Source organism: Stenella coeruleoalba (genome assembly GCF_951394435.1).
Source record: "Stenella coeruleoalba genome assembly, chromosome: 1".
NCBI lineage: Eukaryota > Metazoa > Chordata > Mammalia > Artiodactyla > Delphinidae > Stenella > Stenella coeruleoalba.
The window spans coordinates 108,114,250-108,131,632 of NC_137169.1; the positions used below are offsets into that span (position 1 = coordinate 108,114,250).

The window sequence follows — 17,383 nt, forward strand, 5'->3', positions numbered from 1 at the left end:
AGCATCACAGTTAGGCATTGGGAAGGAGAAGAAGAAAATGATAAAAACTAGGTTACAGAGAGGCAGATTTTTGGTTCAAAGCAAGGCAGAATTTTATAAAAGCATTGTCTAAAAAGTGGACTAAACTGGTTTTCCTTGTGAGAAAGAATTATAAAAGAGATTCCTGCATTTAATCTACTTAGGGTGTTCCTTTCCAAGGGGTACTATGATTCTTAATTTTGGCCACAGTGAAAAAGTTTTGTAGGGTAGAACAGAATCTAATAACTAATGGGAGATGATTTGTGATATTAAATACCCACACTCCCCCATTAAGAAAGCAAGTGGACCATATTAAATTATAAATTTAGACTTACATAACTATGTTAACTTATTCTAAAATATTTTGAGTAGCCTTTAGGCAATGCTTTCTAGAATTACTAAAAATAAAAGTAACAGTGGTCTGCGAGTTAAAAATACTCCTTTAAAGAAGGGATTTGTTAAGGAAAGTGATCACAGTAGGACCAAAGAAGCAATCTGTACAAATTCTTATGTCCTTAAATTCTGTTTTCTAATTTTATACACATACAGAAAACACTCCTTTGTTGTTTGCCTTCAAATTGCCTTTGGGGCGACAGAAATCCTGTTTATCCAGAGATAAAATAGGATTATTTATAATTTACCTACCATGTCTCCCAGGTGGTTCATGCCCAGATCATATGAATGCATTCCCATTGAATGCTCTAGATTGTGAAGCATCACAGTTTTTAGATTCTTTTCCCAGATGAGACGCCGTGCTACTTCCTCATTCTAAAATATAACGAAGAAGAACATAGTTATACTGAATCCTTCAAAAATGTGTTCAATAATGAAAATAAACATATTATGAAGCATTCTATTAAGTGTGGATCTGTTTGGGAGCATACAAATAAATGAATATATCCAATATAACTGGTAAAATTGCACAGTAATCTTAACTCTTCCTCTTAATTGCTCTGATGGCGATTAATATCATTTTAGATATACACAATGAACTTCCTCAATTTGCTAAAAAGTTTTTTTTAGAAGTTGCAGTTTGTTGAAGTATATCCTTTGTAAGTGGTAACTCACTTAATGATTATAGGTTTTTTAAAAACATTTTCTTGGGCTTCCCTGGTGGCACAGTGGTTGAGAGTCCGCCTGTCGATGCAGGGGACACGGGTTCGCGCCCCGGTCCGGGAAGATCCCACATGCCGCGGAGCGGCCGGGCCCGTGAGCCATGGCTGCTGAGCCTGCGCGTCCAGAGCCTGTGCTCTGCAACGGGAGAGGCCACAACAGTGAGAGGCCCGCGTACTGCAAAAAAAATAAAAATAAATATATATATTTTCTCTTTTACCCTCACTCTTGAAAAATAGTTTAGCTGATTATAAATTCCTAGCTCTTTTTTTTTTAATTTTTTTTTTTTGCAGTACGCGAGCCTCTCACTGTTGCGGCCTTGCGGAGCACAGGCTCCGGACGCGCAGGCTCAGCGGCCATGGCTCACGGGCCCAGCTGCTCCGCGGCATGTTGGATCTTCCCAGCCCAGGGCACGAACCCGTGTCCCCTGCATCGGCAGGCGGACTCTCAACCACTGTGCCACCAGGGATGCCCAGAAAGCACTTTTGACTGGAGGACTCAGGAACATGTTTTTTCATATCTGGAAAATTCTCAACCAGTATCTCTTCAAATATTGCTTCTCTACCATTCCATCAGATGGAGCCACAAACTCTCTTTCATCTCTTTACCTACATTTTCATAGTTTTTCGTTTTTATTTTTGTGTGCTGCCTTCTTGATGAATGCCTCAGTACTATCTTGCAGATTGCTGATTCTATCCAGCTCTTTCCAGTCTGGAGTTTATCCCTTTAATTGAGTTCTTATTTCAATGACTATATTTTTTTCATTTCTGAGATTTCTAATTGGATTTCTAATACATTTCACAATTTCTTGTTCATTCATGCAGATGTTATTCCATTATACATAGTTTTAAAAATAATTTTGGTCCTATTATCCTAATTTTATCCAGAGTGAATTCATATTCAGACTGTTGATTTTGTTGCCCTCCAGGAGCTTCATTTACATAGAATGCAATGTACATGGTGCCTCCTAGAATCGCGGACCCTCACCTCCACCCCCAAGGCCGGAGTTTACGACAAGCCGTAGCCCAATGAGCAGTCAGCAATAACTCTTTTCTGCCTCATTTCATTGAGTATTAGAACCCAGGCCTAGGCCCTGGCTCTAGGTAGTAAGTCTGGATGCAGTCACTCTGTCTTGGAGCAAGATTTTACTGTTACCCCAGTAATGGACATGTACAGATATACTTCCAAACCACTAGAGGGAAAAAATGAAATAAAGAAAAAATAAATCTAATGAAGTATAGGAAAGAAAAAAAAGAAGAGAACTTTGAGATACATTTTAATGGTAGGATACTAATCAAAAGTCATTTTCATTCCTCCTGATGGACTAGAATCATTAAAAAGTGAGATAATATTCATTTAACCAAATAGTAGTGCTAACTGCACATCTAACTCTAGTCAACGCTGAAATTAGAGGTCTGGTCCTAAAGGGGAGTGGGTGAGGGTGAAATTCATCAGTACTAAGAAAACAACTCAGACCATTTTTATACAAAAACCATACATCAAATAAGTAAATATATAATCCTTGCTTACAAACTCAGAAATATTATACAGTTATAGGACTTAGTTATTTGAAGCACCAGGGTTAAAATCTTAAAATCAATCAAGAAGTATGTTTTGAAATAAAAATAAAAGTAAAAACTGGGAAGTGAGAGTCAAGAAATAATATCTGCCAGTGCTTCTCTATGCCAGGGACTGAAAGAGGCCTTTTTTGCTCCTCAGACATGCACTCCTTCCCTCTTGGCCTGGGACTCTCACTCCAGTTTTCTACTTTGCTTGCTCCCTGGCTTCTATCCATTCTCTGCTCAAATGTCACCTTATATGTGAAGCCTTCCCTGACCATTCTATCATATGTATAAAATAATCACTCCCAACCCCTCACAGCCATCACACAGGACCCTTCCAACTCCCCCATGCCTTGCTTTATTTTTCTCTACTTCTTTCCTGTCTCTCCTTTTAGGATATAAGCTCCATAAAAACAGGAACTTTGGGACTTCCCTGGTGGCGCAGTGGTTAAGAATCTGCCTGCCAATGCAGGGGTCACGGGTTCGAGCACTGGTCCAGAGAGATCCCACATGCTGCGGAGCAACTAAGCCTGTGCGCCACAACTACTGAGCCTGAGCTCTAGAGCCTGTGAGGCACAACTACTGACCCCACATGCCACAACTACTGAAGCCTGCGCACCTAGAAGCCGTGCTCTGCAACAAGAGAAGCCACCGCAATGAGAAGCCCACGCAACGCAACAAAGAGTAGCCCCCACTCACCACAACTAGAGAAAGCCCGTGCACAGCAACAAAGCCCCAACGCAGCCAAAAAGAAATAAATTTACTTTTTAAAAAAAACAATAGGAACTTTATTTTGTTTCCTGTTGTATCTCTAGTACCAAGAACAGAATCTGGCAAGAGAGGGGTGTGTAACATTTATTGAAAACACTGCTTGTCACAATATGTAGGGTACTTGAGTAAAAGCAAATTGCTCAAGTGGCAGCCCATCTACCTGTTCCTTGTATTGTTTCCCATAGGTTTTCTTCCAGAGATCCCAGTGATGATCCAGAGTGGAATCTCTGTGCTGTTGTGCCATCACAGAGGAGCACAGCAGGAGCAGCCACACCAGCCATTTCATTCTGTTAAGGGAAAGGTAACATAGGAAGAGTAGCTGTTAGCTGCATCTATTGTGACCATATTTTTTTCACAACAAAAAGTAGGAATGCAGAGTCTGTCAAGGGGACAGAATATTACAAAGCAGAATTATGCAGGAAACTTTCTGGATTATACAGTGACAGGGAGTAACGCAGATTTTTGTCTGAAATACCACTTCCAATTCTTAGTAGCACTTTAAAAGTGATTTTCAAAAAGTTTCCTGATATCTGGTAAGCCAAATTTACATCTAAGTTTGGGGGGATGTGGAGATGAGGAAGCAGGGACTTGACAGGATTTGACAACAAATCTAACCAAGGGAAATCCTCTTTCCTCCTTTCCAGAAAAAAAAAAAAATCCTTAAGAAGAAGGCATACCTTTGAAAAATCAGTTTATCTTCATAATTTTTGAATACACAAGCTCCTCTTAACTGGTCTATCCACAACCTTCAGAGATAGTTAAAAGACAACTCCTGTGTATTGCTTTCCCATACTTGGATCATTTTTACCTTTTAACCTTTCTTTTCCCCTAAAAATCAAAATATCTATTTCAAAAGAAGAGGTTAACTGCTTTTGAAAACACCACTTGTATATTTAATACAAAGAGACTTCAACAGAAATTCAGTGACTAACTCCCTCAAACTGGATTCTACTTTCTTTTCCACTTTTTAAAATTCAAAACAGCTGGATTTTTAACCATGTAACTCTTCAAATTATATTCCAAAGAAAGCTATGTGTCCGCCTCAGGCTTTAGATGTTTAAGCAGACATTAACTTTTCAAAAATAGACTCTTTTTAGTCAAAAAAAGAAGAGGCAAATTGAGCAACAATGATTTTTGTAGTTTACTTCCTGTAACAAACGATGTAAAACCTGGCAGGCAGAGTAAGCTAAAAACACAAATGAAGGATTTAAGGACCAAGTAGGAGAAAAAGAACAGACAGTACGTACATGATAGAACCAGCAGGTGCTCCCATACTAAGAATGCTTGATGGTGGGCTCTCTCCAAAGATTTCAAAGGCAGCAAGACACTTCAGTTAAAGTGACTTTAAAAAGAAATTGGAACTTGTCACATGAGGTATCCACAATGAGGAAGTGAACTTTCATTTCAGTTTCATTTAAAATCTAACTAGATTTGCTACATCTGGCTCTCTTGCTGCAGTTTTGGAGATAAAGCAGGTGCAGTAAACCATCAAAAAGAGCCCCCAGTAGAGGAGATCAGTAGAAAAAGCTCAGCAAAATAACACCAGTACATGTTTACCCTTTAATTTTTCATCATTTTGATTATTCACTTTACCTAGAAACAACAATTTTCAGATGGAAAACTTTAGCTATGAAGAGATTAGGATTAAGTTCCTGAAATCCCAGCTTCCTCCATGATTTCCTAGGAAAATCCACCTTATTCTTTTTAACACAACTCATCCATGATCTACTGTTGTCTAATTCTCACCCAGGTGAGAATTCCCATTTATACATGGGTCAGTTTCTGAGCCCACCGATCTGTTTTTTTAATCTATTGTCCCTTCAATACAGTTTTAATTAAAATAGCTTTGAATATGTCTCGATGTCTAATAGGGTAAGTTACCCCTGCCACTCCTATGTTTGTTCTTCTTTTTCAAAGTTGTCTTAACATTTTGTGCCTGTTAACTTTTCCATGAGTTTTAAAAATCAGTTTATCAAGCTTCCTGAAAAATTCTGAGTTTTTATTTAAATTGATATATTTATATTAAATTACTATATGTATTATAAATAAAGTTTAATACACATACATATAGATAAATTTGTGGAGACTCAGTATCATTACAATGTTGAATATTCTTACCTGTAGCAGACATTTTCATGTTTGTAGCCATCTAGCTTTTTAAATTTTTATTTATTCATTTATTTTTTAAAAAGATTTTTATTTATTTATTTATTTATTTTGGCTGCACTGGGTCTTAGTTGCGGCGCGCGGGATCTTCATTGCGGCATGTGGACTCTTAGTTGAGGCATGCGGACTCTTAGTTGCAACATGCGAACTAAGTTGTGGCATGCATGTGGGATCTAGTTCCCTGACCAAGGATTAAACCCAGGTCCCCTGCATTGGGAGCATGGAGTCTTACCCACTGGACCACCAGGGAAGTCCCCCATCTAGTTTTTTTTTTAAAAAGATTTTTATTATGGAAAACAATTTTTTTAACATCTTTATTGGAGTATAATTACTTTACAATGTTGTGTTAGCTTCTGCTGTATAACAAAGTGAATCAGCTATATGTATACATATATCCCCATATCCCCTCCCTCTTGCGTCTCCCTCCCACCCCTCTAGGTGGTCACAAAGCACCGAGCTGATCTCCCGGTGCTCTGCGGCTGCTTCCAAGTAGCTATCTATTTTACATTTGGTAGTGTATATATGTCCATGCCACGCTCTCACTTCATCCCAGCTTACCCTTCCCCCTCCCCGTGTCCTCAAGTCCATTCTCTACATCTACGTCTTTATTCCTGTCCTGCCCCTAGGTTTAGCAGAACCATTTTTTTTTTAGATTCCATATATATGTGTTAGCATACGGTATTTGTTTTTCTCTTTCTGACTTACTTCACTCTGTATGACAGACTCTAGGTCCATCCACCTCACTACAAATAACTCAATTTCATTTCTTCTTATGGCTGAGTAAAATTCCATTGTATATATGTGCCACATCTTCTATATCCATTCATCTGTCGATGGACATTTAGGTTGGCACCATGTCCTGGCTATTGTAAATAGTGCTGCAATGAACACTGGGGTACATGTCTCTTTTTGAATTATGGTTTTCTCAGGGTGTATGCCCAGTAGTGGGATTGCTGGGTCATATGGTAGTTCTATTTTTAGTTCTTTAAGGAATCTCCATACTGTTCTCCATAGTGGCTGTATCAATTTACATTCCCACCAACAGCGCAAGAAGGTTCCCTTTTCTCCATACCCTCTCCAGCATTTATTGTTTGTAGATTTTTTGATGATGGCCATTCTGACTGGTGTGAGGTGATACCTCATTGTGGTTTTGATTTGCATTTCTCTAATGATTAGTGATGTTGAGCATCTTTTCATGTGTTTGTTGGCAATCCGTATATTTCTTTGGAGAAAAGTCTACTTAGGTCTTGCACCAATTTTTTGATTGAGTTGTTTGTTTTTTTTGATATTGAGCTCCATGAGCTGCTTGTATATTTTGGAGATTAATCCTTTGTCAGTTGCTTCATTTGCAAATATTTTCTCCCATTCTGAGGGTTGCTTTTTCATCTTGTTTATGGTTTCCTTTGCTGTGCAAAAGCTTTGAAGTTTCATTAGGTCCCATTTGTTTATTTTTGTTTTTATTTCCATTTCTCTAGGAGGTGGGTCAAAAAGGATCTTGCTGTGATTTATGTCATAGAGTGTTCTACCTATGTTTTCCTCTAATAGTTTTATAGTGTCTGGCCTTACATTTAGGTCTTTAATCCATTTTGAGTTTATTTTTGTGTATGGTGTTAGGAAGTGTTCTAATTTCTACATGTAGCTGTCCAGTTTTCCCAGCACCACTTATTGAAGAGGTTGTCTTTTCTCCATTGTATATTCTTGCCTCCTTTCAAAGATAAGGTGACCGTATGTGCGTGGGTTTATCTCTGGGTTTTCTATCCTGTTCCATTGATCTATATTTCTGTTTTTGTGCCAGTACCATATTGTCTTGATTACTGTGGCTTTGTAGTATAGTCTGAAGTCAGGGAGTCTGATTCCTCCAGCTCCGTTTTTCTTTCTCAAGATTGCTTTGGCTATTCGGGGTCTTTTGTGTTTCCATACAAATTGTAAAAATTTTTGTTCTAGTTCTGTGAAAAGTGCCATTGGTAGTTTGACAGGGATTGCATTGAATCTTTAGATTGCTTTGGTAGTATAGTCATTTTCACAATGTTGATTCTTCCAATCCAGGAACATGGTATATCTCTCCACCTGTTGGTATCATCTTTAATTTCTTTCATCAGTGTCTTATAGTTTTCTGCATACAGGTCTTTTGTCTTCTTACCTTGCAATCTCATTCTGTACATCACTGCCAAATTGTTCTCTTAAAACACATTTTTAGGGACTTCGCTGGTGGTGCAGTGGTTAAGAATCCGCCTGCTAATTCAGAGGACACAGGTTCAAGCCCTGGTCCGGGAAGATCCCACATGCTTCAGAGCAACTAAGCCTGTACGCCACAACTACTGAGCCTGCGCTCTAGAGCCTGCAAGCCACAACTACTGAGCCCATGTGCCACAACTACTGAAGCCCACGCGCCTAGAGCCCATGGTCTGCAACAAAGAGAAGCCACTCAATGAGAAGCCCGCACACCGCAACAAAGAGTAGACCCCACCTGCAGCAACTAGTGCACAGCAACGAAGACCCAATGCAGCCAAAAATAAATAAATAAATAAATAAAATAAAAAACACCACATTTAATCAAGCTATTTTCTACAAACGCTCTCTGTTGCCTGCTGCATTTCCCCATAATCTGGCCCATCCTTAGGCACTTAATTCAATTTAGAGTAGATTTTTTTAAACTTTCACCCTCTGTTGTAGTCAAGCTGGTCTCATGGGCCCCCACATTGCACGGTCATTCGTGTCTTTCTGAAATGACTCTCTCTATTCCTTGGCCTCTCTACTTTGCAAGTTCTACTTCAAGTATCGCCTTTCCCAGTCTTCTCTGACTACCTCACCATCTTCCATTTCTATATACTTTTTTAAAATTTAATTTTTATTTTATATTAGAGTATATTTGATTTACAGTGTTGTGTTAGTTTCAGGTGTACAGCAAAGTGATTCAGTTATACATACACATATATTCTATATACTTTTTTTTTTTTGAGGTATGCGGGCCTCTCACTGTTGTGGCCTCTCCTGTTGCGGAGCACAGGCTCCGGACGCACAGGCTCAGCGGCCATGGCTCACGGGCCCAGCCGCTCCGCGGCATGTGGGATCTTCCCGGACCAGGGCACGAACCCGCGTCCCCTGCATCGGCAGGCAGACTCTCAACCACTGCACCACCAGGGAAGCCCATATATTCTATATACTTTTAAGAAACAAATTGTACCATGCAGTTTTGAACTTATTCTCTATTTGCATCACATAAGATGGTTTCATCTCACCAGCTGACTTGAGAATACAGGATCCTGTCTTACTTATCTTTGTATTCTGTTTAATACATGTTTAGGCAAAAACAAATAAATATTTATTGGATTAATTTTCTAATTATAATCTTCTACATGTTTTGTCTTCACTTCTGATTCATCACCCATTCGGCCATGGCTTCTAAGGCTTTTAGCCTTAGGTTTCTCTGCTTCTTTTGCTCTCCTCTTCGTATATAAAAGTCTGTAAACAATCATACTACAGTATTTAAAAACATTAGGGGAACACATCATTATATAGTCTATCCTCAGGTACACTTAGTGCATTTCATAAAATTAAAACTCATTCTGGAACATTCTAAACCTGTAAATTGGATTTTTGCACATTAGTTTCCTTTGAAATGGGGCAAACTTGCTGTTGCAAATTTAACTAGAGATTTTTTTTTTTAAAGAGAGGAAATCTGCAGTAGTATAGTACTTAATCTTCTCTAGAATGCTGCCTCCCTTCCATCACAGATGAGGAAACATTTCCTGAATGATATCAAAAAGGAAAATGAAAGCCAAATAAGGAAGCCTAGTGCCTTCTCCAGGTTTTTTTTTTTAATTAATTAATTTAATTATTTATTTTTATTTTTGGCTGCATTGGGTCTTCATTGCTGTGCTAGGGCTTTCTTTGGTTACGGTGAGCAGGGGCTACTTTTCCTTGCGGTGTGCGGGCTTCTCATTACGGTGGCTTCCCTTGTTGGGACATGGGCTCTAGGTGTGTGGGCTTCAGTAGTTGTGGCATGTGGGCTCAGTAGTTGTGGCTAACGGGCTTAGTTACTCCGCAGCATGTAGGATCTTCCTGGGCCAGGGCTTGAACCTGTGTCCCTTGCACTGGCAGGCAGATTCTTAACCACTGCACCACCAGGGAAATCCCCCTTCTCCAGGGTTTAAAGTCACCATCTCTCAGGCTTATGGACCCTGAAAGTTAGCTGCTTCAAGTTTCTTTGAGGAACTATCTTACTTGGTCTTAAAGAAAAGGACTCTGAATTTTAGGATGAGGCTGATGTTAGTTTTACTCTCTGTTAATTTACCCAAGTGACTAACTTTATGCTAGGAATTTAATAACGTACATTATTTTTATAGTTAAGATAGCTCGCTTGTTACTGACCCTTTTGCCCAAGAAGTACACAAATGTGAGATGAAGAACACCCTTAATAGAGTATAGGAGACTAGAAAATTAATTAATTATCTAGTTTATATTTTCTGAAGAAAGAAAATAGGATTCTTGAATCATTGGGAAAGATAGGAATGTTTTAATTGAAAACATACGGTATTTCTAATACTTTCTGTATAGATTATCTGCTTGGTGCATTATTCTGGAGATATTTGATCCCAATAGACATCCCCCATTATCCTGGGTGCCTCTCTCTGTCACGTGGCAATGTGTGCTCAAAGAAGGAAGGTTAATTTTATTAAGAGATCAAAACAAGACATAACTCAGGAGTACTGGGGTGCCACAGATAAGACCCTTCCCCCAACAAATGTATAACAATTGTGACACACTTGTGTCACAAGGTAACACAAGGTAAGTCACAAGAAATTTGTTAGTAATGATAAAGTGTCAAAATTTGCAAGTGACACATTTAAAAATTAGAGTAGATTAAGGTTATCTCTGTAATAACATCACTTTGATATAAGTACACTTCAATATGCTTTCTGGGAGAGGATAGGGGGGTTTATAGATAGCTACCAGAGACTGACATTATTTTGTGAGTGTATCCATGGAAATGTGTCACAAATGTGAATATCAGTCTTCTCTATAGAGGTGGAGAACACTTGAGCTAAAGCATGTCTTTAAGTGTATATTATTTGCCACCTAGCCTCCATTTCCTCTTCTTGTGGCAATAGCATCCTGATTTTAAAATGGGGAACTCGCCCCCACACACACTCACGGGATTAAGAGAGAAGCAACATTCTCCCCTAGTTCCAGTGGTACGTGTAGGTCCCAAGGCTAGCCCATCAGAGCTTTGTATCCTTCTGGCTACAGTGACTAGGAAAAAAAATCTTTGGCTGTGGGAACTAGCAGAAGGAATTGAACCAAAGGCTACTGAGCTGTCACAGAAACTAGTGCCAAAGAATCCCTAAGCCTAACAGTCTATTGCCTTTCTAGGCTCCCAACTTGTACCACAGCTAAAGTTGAGTAGTCCATCTCCAGAAAAGGCATTTACTCCATGCCCACCTCTGGTATAGCCATGGAGAATAAGGACAAGCAAGACCATCTATCTAGCAGGAAAAAACAGGGGCCATGGTGGCAGTAAGGAAGATTCCCACAGAGAACAAATTTGGAGGTTCCCAATTGGCTGGCCAAAAAACTCACTCCACCCCCAGGGAGGGAGTCTTCCGTATTCCTGCCTAGTTGGTATAAGGTATGCTATGGATCAATGATAACTGTGAACTATTTTTTCATCCATTCTCCCCTTTCCAGAATTAGACTTTCACTGTAGTTATACTATTTCTTCTTCTCCATCATTTTTAAGATAGCTTAGATATAGATAACTTAAGTTTTAGGTTGCCAGGCCTCAAGGGGCCATATCCAAACTTGACGAGGAAGACTATATACATCAGCCAAAAATTCTGGTCTTGGAGCTGAACACAGTAACCAGATAAGGCCCTGGGTTGTCTCACTGGGGAGGGAACTTTGGTAAGCACTTTTTAATGTAGGTATGAACATTTTTTAACAACCATTCACCCCTTACTTCCTTTCCAACAGAATTCTAATCTTGTTTAGAGAAATGCTCTCCACAGGGCCATGGGCTAAAATGAAGTCAGAGAGGTAAGCTGGAACCAGATCATACTTGTAGGTCGCTTAAGAATTTTGTATTATATTCTAAATTCACTAAAATATAAGCTCCATGAGGTCATGGATTTTTGTCACTGTCCCAGAACAGTCTAGCATGTTAAATAAATGAAAGTATGATGGAAGGGCTTTGCACAGGGGAGTGATATGACCTGCTTGCTGTCCAGAGAATAGACTGTAGTGTGCCTACAGTAGAGGAAGTGTAGTGTGGAAGTAGGGAAGTTAGTAGTCCTACCACAGAATCTAGGGGAGAAGTGACGGGGACTTAAACTGGAGGGTGTGGGTTGTGGTGGATGTAAAGTCGTGGCCAGATTCATATTATATTTTGAAGACAGAGGGACGGAATTTTCTAATATGGATTGTAAGAGAAGCGGAAAAGACAGGAATAACAACAAAACAGTTGTTATTAAACATGCAGCAATGTTTAATTCAAAATCACATGGCTAGATAATAAAGCTTTAACTAGTTACTAGAACTTCTCTCTTTGGTTCTTTTTTTTATTGTAGTAAAAAATACATAACATAAAATTTACCATTTTAGCTATTTTTAAGTATACAATTAAGTGGCATTAAGTACATTCACAATATTGTATAATTATTGCCACAGTCTATTTCCAGAACTTTTTTTTAAAAAAAAATAGACTTTATTTTTTAGAATAGTTCTAGGTTCACAGCAAAATTGAGCTGAAAGTACAAAGAGTTCCAATATACTCCTCGACCCCACATACTCATAACCTCCCTCATTTAGAAATTGTTCATCATTCCAAACAGAAAATTTACACCCTTTAAGAAATAACTCCCTATTTTGACCCCCCTGAAGCCCCTGATAATACCTCTAGTCTATTCTACTTTCTGTCTCTATGAATTAGTCTATTTTAAATGCCTCATGTAAGTAGAATCATTTGTCCTTTTGTGTTTGGCTTATTTCACTTATGTTTGCACTGTTCTTACATGTTGTAGTATGTATCAACACTTCATTCCTTTTTAAGGCTGAATAATATTCCATTGTGTGTATATACCACATTTTGTTAATCCATTCATCTGGTGATGAACACTTTGTTTCTACCTTTTGGCTATTGTGAATTATGCTGCTAAGAACACTGGTGTACAAGTATCTGTCTGAGTCCATGTTTTCAATTCTTTTGGATGTATATCTAGGAGTGAAATTGCTAGATCAATATTGTAATTTTATAGGGAATTCCCTGGCGGTCCAATGGTTAGGACTCCATGCTCTCCTGCCAAAGACCGGGGTTCGATCCCTCGTTGGAGAATTGGATCCCACAAGCCCAGCAGCATGGCAAAAAAAAAAAAAGGTAATTCTATGTTTAACTTTGGGAGGAAGCTTCAAAACCACAACAGTTGCACCACTTTATCTTCCCACCAGCAATGTACCAGAGTTCCAATTTTTCCACATCCTTCCCACACTTGCTATTGTTTGCTTTTCTTGTAATAGCCACCATAATGGGTGTGAAGTAATATCTCATCGTGGTTTTGATTTGCATTTCTCTAAAGGCTAGTGATGAGCATAGTTTCACGTGCTTATTGACTATTTGTCCATCTTTGGAGAAAAGTCTGTTCAAATCCTTTGCCCATTTTTGCATTGGGTTTTTTGAGTTGTAGCTCTTTATATATTCCGGATATTACTTTTAAAGTCAGATATATGATTTACAGACATTTTCTCTTATTTCGTGGGTTGTCTTTTGACTCTCTTGAGTCACTTTAAGTGTCTCACTTGAGACACTTTAATGCACAAAAGTTCTAAATTTTGATGAAGTCCAATTTATTTTGTTGCTGCTTGTACTTGTGGTGTCATGTCTAAGACAAGGTCAGGAAGACCCTATGTTTTTTCCTAAGAGTTTTATAGTTTTAGCTCTTATATTTAGTTTTTTTAAACCATTTGGAATTAATTTTTATATATGGTGTGAGGTACCACTCCAACTTCATTCTTTTACATGTTGTCATCCAGTTGTCCCAGCGCCATTTGTTGAAAAGACTATTCCTTTCCCTGTCAAATTGTCTTGGCACCCTTGCTGAAACTTAACTGAACATAAATAAAAGAGTTTATTTCTGTATTCTTAATTCTATTCCATTGATCTATAAATCTATCCTTATGCCAGTAATACATGGTCTTGGTTACTACTGTTGGTTTGTAGTAAGTTTAGAAACTGGGAAGTATATTCTTTTTCAAGAAATTTATTCTTTCAACTCTATTCTTTTTCAAGATTGTTTTGGCTATTCTGGATCCCTTTAATGTTCATATGAATTTTAGGGTCAGCATGTCAATTTCTACAAAGAAGCCAGCTAGGATTTTTTTTTTATCCAATAGTATGCATTTTATGACAATAACAGGAACAGATTGGGCACCCTAGGGCTCTCTTTATATCCTAAAGAAAATGAGCATTTACATTATTCATGGGCTGTACTGAATTAAAAAAAGATCAGTTGTACACTCACCCCTTAGACAGGATAAACTGTCCTGGGGTGTACAGCTTTAACACCTTCATTAAAGTTGTTTGCAAAAGGAACAAAGAACTAAACAAAACAAAACATTTTTCCTTGGGAGTGGAGAGTCATTTGCTATTATAACCAGCAAATACCATTTATTAAGTCAAAAATGGAAGGGGGCAGGGCCACAAACACTATTTGAGCAAGCTGACCAACACACATTACAGTTTTAAAAATGAAGGTTATATACTGTATATTATAAGTCCCAACAAAGAGTGTCAAAATGACATCTATTTCTTTGCTTGCTTTGTGATCATACCTCTTGGAGGTGTTACGGGTTCTCGTGGCATCTCGCTTCTTCTTCTCTGCAGGCTTTAAAATCTGAAAAGAACACATTAGTGTTTCAACCACACTCATCATGGCACCCACATTGTCAAACTCTCCACAATAATTGGGTGCAGAAAGCAGAGTGACCAACTGCCTCTTTGCAAAATAAAATTCATATCCATCTTCAACCACCAAATGGGCTCTACATGTAAGATCTAAATCATGCTTATGGAGAAATTTTGCAACCACTTCTGCACCAAATGTGAAGAACACTCCTCTGTCATTTTCACCCCAGCCTAAGACACCTTTATTGGCTTCAGACCACAAAAGATCACAAGGAAGACCTTGATCTGGTACATCAGTTGGTCGAATAATTCTCTGAATCTGCTCCATAGATTGAAGATCTGGTGATAAACCTCCATGACAGCAGAATATTTTCTCATGCACCAAGGCTGCTATCCATAAACAGTTAAAGCAGACTGTGAAAGTTTTCCATAGTTTAATGTTATATCTTCTTCTACATTCATCATAAAATCCATAAATTCTATTGATGCTGGCACATTCACGGTTTCCTCTAAGAAGAAAAAATTCTCGGAATATTTGATTTTGTAAGCCAGTAAGAGGCAGATAGTCTCCAATGAGACTTTCCCCTGTCCACATAGTCCCCAAGAAACAGGTAATTGCTTTCTGGAGGGAAACCACCATACTCAAAAAGGTGAAGCAACTCATAGTATTGCCCATGGATATCACCACATATTTTGAGTGGTGCTTCAAGTTCTAGTAGGATAGGCTGACTGAGAAAGACCTCTCCAGACTTTAAGCACAGTCCTCTGATTTCATTCTCCTGTAGCTACATATTCTTACCAGGCTTGGACCCTCTCACTTTCAGCGGCCGTTGGATGATGCTGTCGATGTTGAGTTTATCTGTATCCGCCATCGCCTTCCCGCCGCCGACCCTGCAGCAGCAGCGCAGCCGCCGTCTCGCGCCCGGGATTCACATCTCCCTTCCCACGCCACGAGCACAGAGATGGTGGTGGCGCAGGTGGCAGAAGCCATGGCTGGATCCGCCCCCTGTGCAATCGCCCCGCTCCCTGCTTCATCTTTATTTCCCCAGAGGAACCACGAGAGCGAAGCCAGCTAGGATTTTGATAGGGATTGTTTTGGACCTATAGATCAATCAATTTTGCAGAGTATTGACATCTTAATATTATCTTGTAGTCCATGAACATGCAATGTCTTTCCATTTTTTTAGGTCTTCTGAATTTCTTTCCAACAGTGTTTTGTAGTTTTCAGAGTATAAGTTTTGCACTTCTTTTTTTCTTTCTTCTTTTTTTAATTGAGGTATAATTGACATACAACATTACATTAGTTTCAGGTGTACAACGTCATGATTCAACATCTGTATGGATTGCAAAATAATCACCACAATAAATCTAGTTCACATCCATCACCATACACAGTTACATAATTTTTTTTTCTAGTGATGAAAACTTTTAAGATCTACTTTCTTAGCAACTTCCAAATATGCAATACAGTATTATTAACTATAGTTGTTATCCTGTACATTATATCCCCATGAGGCAGGAGATAGATGGGCTCCAGGTTAGACATTTACAACTGGCCGCCTATTTATATTTCTTGGGGCGAGAAAAAGACGAGCTTCAGGTCGGACACTCACAACTAGCCTCCTGTTTGCATTTCCTGAGACAGGAGGTAGGTGGGCTCCAGGTTAGGCATTTACAATCAGCCTCCTGTTTGCCCTCCAAAATGGAAGTAACAACAGAAACAGGGTAAATAGCCAGGCTTTGTCTCTTGTGGACACCTTAAGATAACAGTCATGGCACTAACAAAGAGGGGCAAAACCTCGTTTGAGTAAAGGATCAAGAGTCTCAGCTTCCCCCCCTCTCGTTGGGGCAAGGGAGACACTATACATGCGCAGAAAGGCTCCTTCGGGGGTCAAAAGTCCGGGGACAATGCCAGGCCATAATGAGTCTTGCTTCTCCCAGATGCCTTTTCATCGAGATCCATCTAGGCTGAGAGGTATGTGTGCACCTAGGGGGAGGGTCCTGAAACAAATAAGCCAGGGGGGACAGGATTGGCCAGAAGGAAGACAAAGACCCCGAAGAACTGCCCTATATAAATGACTTAATAGCCTCTTTACTGCTTAACTTAACTCACAACTTTTACCTTGTGTGTTTTTCTTTAAGTCGACACAGGAAAGAAGACCTTAGGCTATAAGTGTCCAGAGGTGAAGAATTAGATTCTTGAAGTCCGTGGACAAACTTAGTTTGTAAGTATTATGAAGGCTGTCATTGACTCATAAAGGCTTTTCAATGGCATTAGAGCCTAAAGGTTCAGCAAAAAGGATATGTACTGTAAAAAAATAAAATTGCCCAGGAGTATTATAATACCTGTACCACTATAAGTTAATGGGCTGGACTTCCCTGGTGGTGCAGTACTTAAGAATCCGCCTGCCAGTGCAGGGGACACGGGTTCAATCTCTGGTCCGGGAAGATCCCACGTGATGCAGAGCAACTAAGCCCGTACGCCACAACTACTGAGCCTGCGCTCTAGAGCCTAAAAGCCACAACTACTGAGCCCGCATGCCACAACTACTGAAGCCCGTGTGCCTAGAGCCCATGCTCTGCAACAAGAGAAGCCACTGCAATGAGAAGCCCGCACACCACAACTAGAGAAAGCCCACGCGCAGCAAGGAAGACCAAAAGCAGCCAAAACTAAACAAATAAAATTAAATTTAAAAAAGTTACTGGGCTGTCACTTGTAAGTTTTCATTTACTCCTCACAACATCTATGAAGGATAATGAGAAATAGAGTATACTGTGGTAGCTAAGAGCACTAGGACCTTGGATTCAGAAAGAGCAAGCAATTGGCCAAATCCAGAGCATGAGAGAGTCTACTGGA

General features: G+C 39.3%; 1 protein-coding gene and 1 pseudogene across 2 annotated transcripts in view; both read right to left on the minus strand.

Moving 5' to 3' along the window:
* Positions 1 to 4,838, minus strand: part of CTSS (cathepsin S) — a 28,669-nt gene extending 23,831 nt beyond the window's left edge. Inside the window, exons 1-3 of the mRNA XM_079934725.1 lie at positions 4,712 to 4,838; positions 3,625 to 3,751; positions 664 to 786 (exon numbers count right to left, since the gene is read on the minus strand). Coding sequence (XP_079790851.1) covers positions 664 to 786; positions 3,625 to 3,751; positions 4,712 to 4,737 — 276 coding nt within the window. The 5' untranslated portion in view covers positions 4,738 to 4,838. The remainder of the gene's footprint in view (positions 1 to 663; positions 787 to 3,624; positions 3,752 to 4,711) is intronic.
* A 9,480-nt stretch (positions 4,839 to 14,318) lies between these two features.
* Positions 14,319 to 16,824, minus strand: LOC307196498 (serine/threonine-protein phosphatase PP1-gamma catalytic subunit-like; annotated as a pseudogene). Its single transcript has 2 exons — positions 15,345 to 16,824; positions 14,319 to 15,212 (listed from the first exon to the last, which is right to left on the minus strand). The product of its transcript is annotated as a serine/threonine-protein phosphatase PP1-gamma catalytic subunit-like (transcript).
* Positions 16,825 to 17,383: the final 559 nt, after the last annotated feature.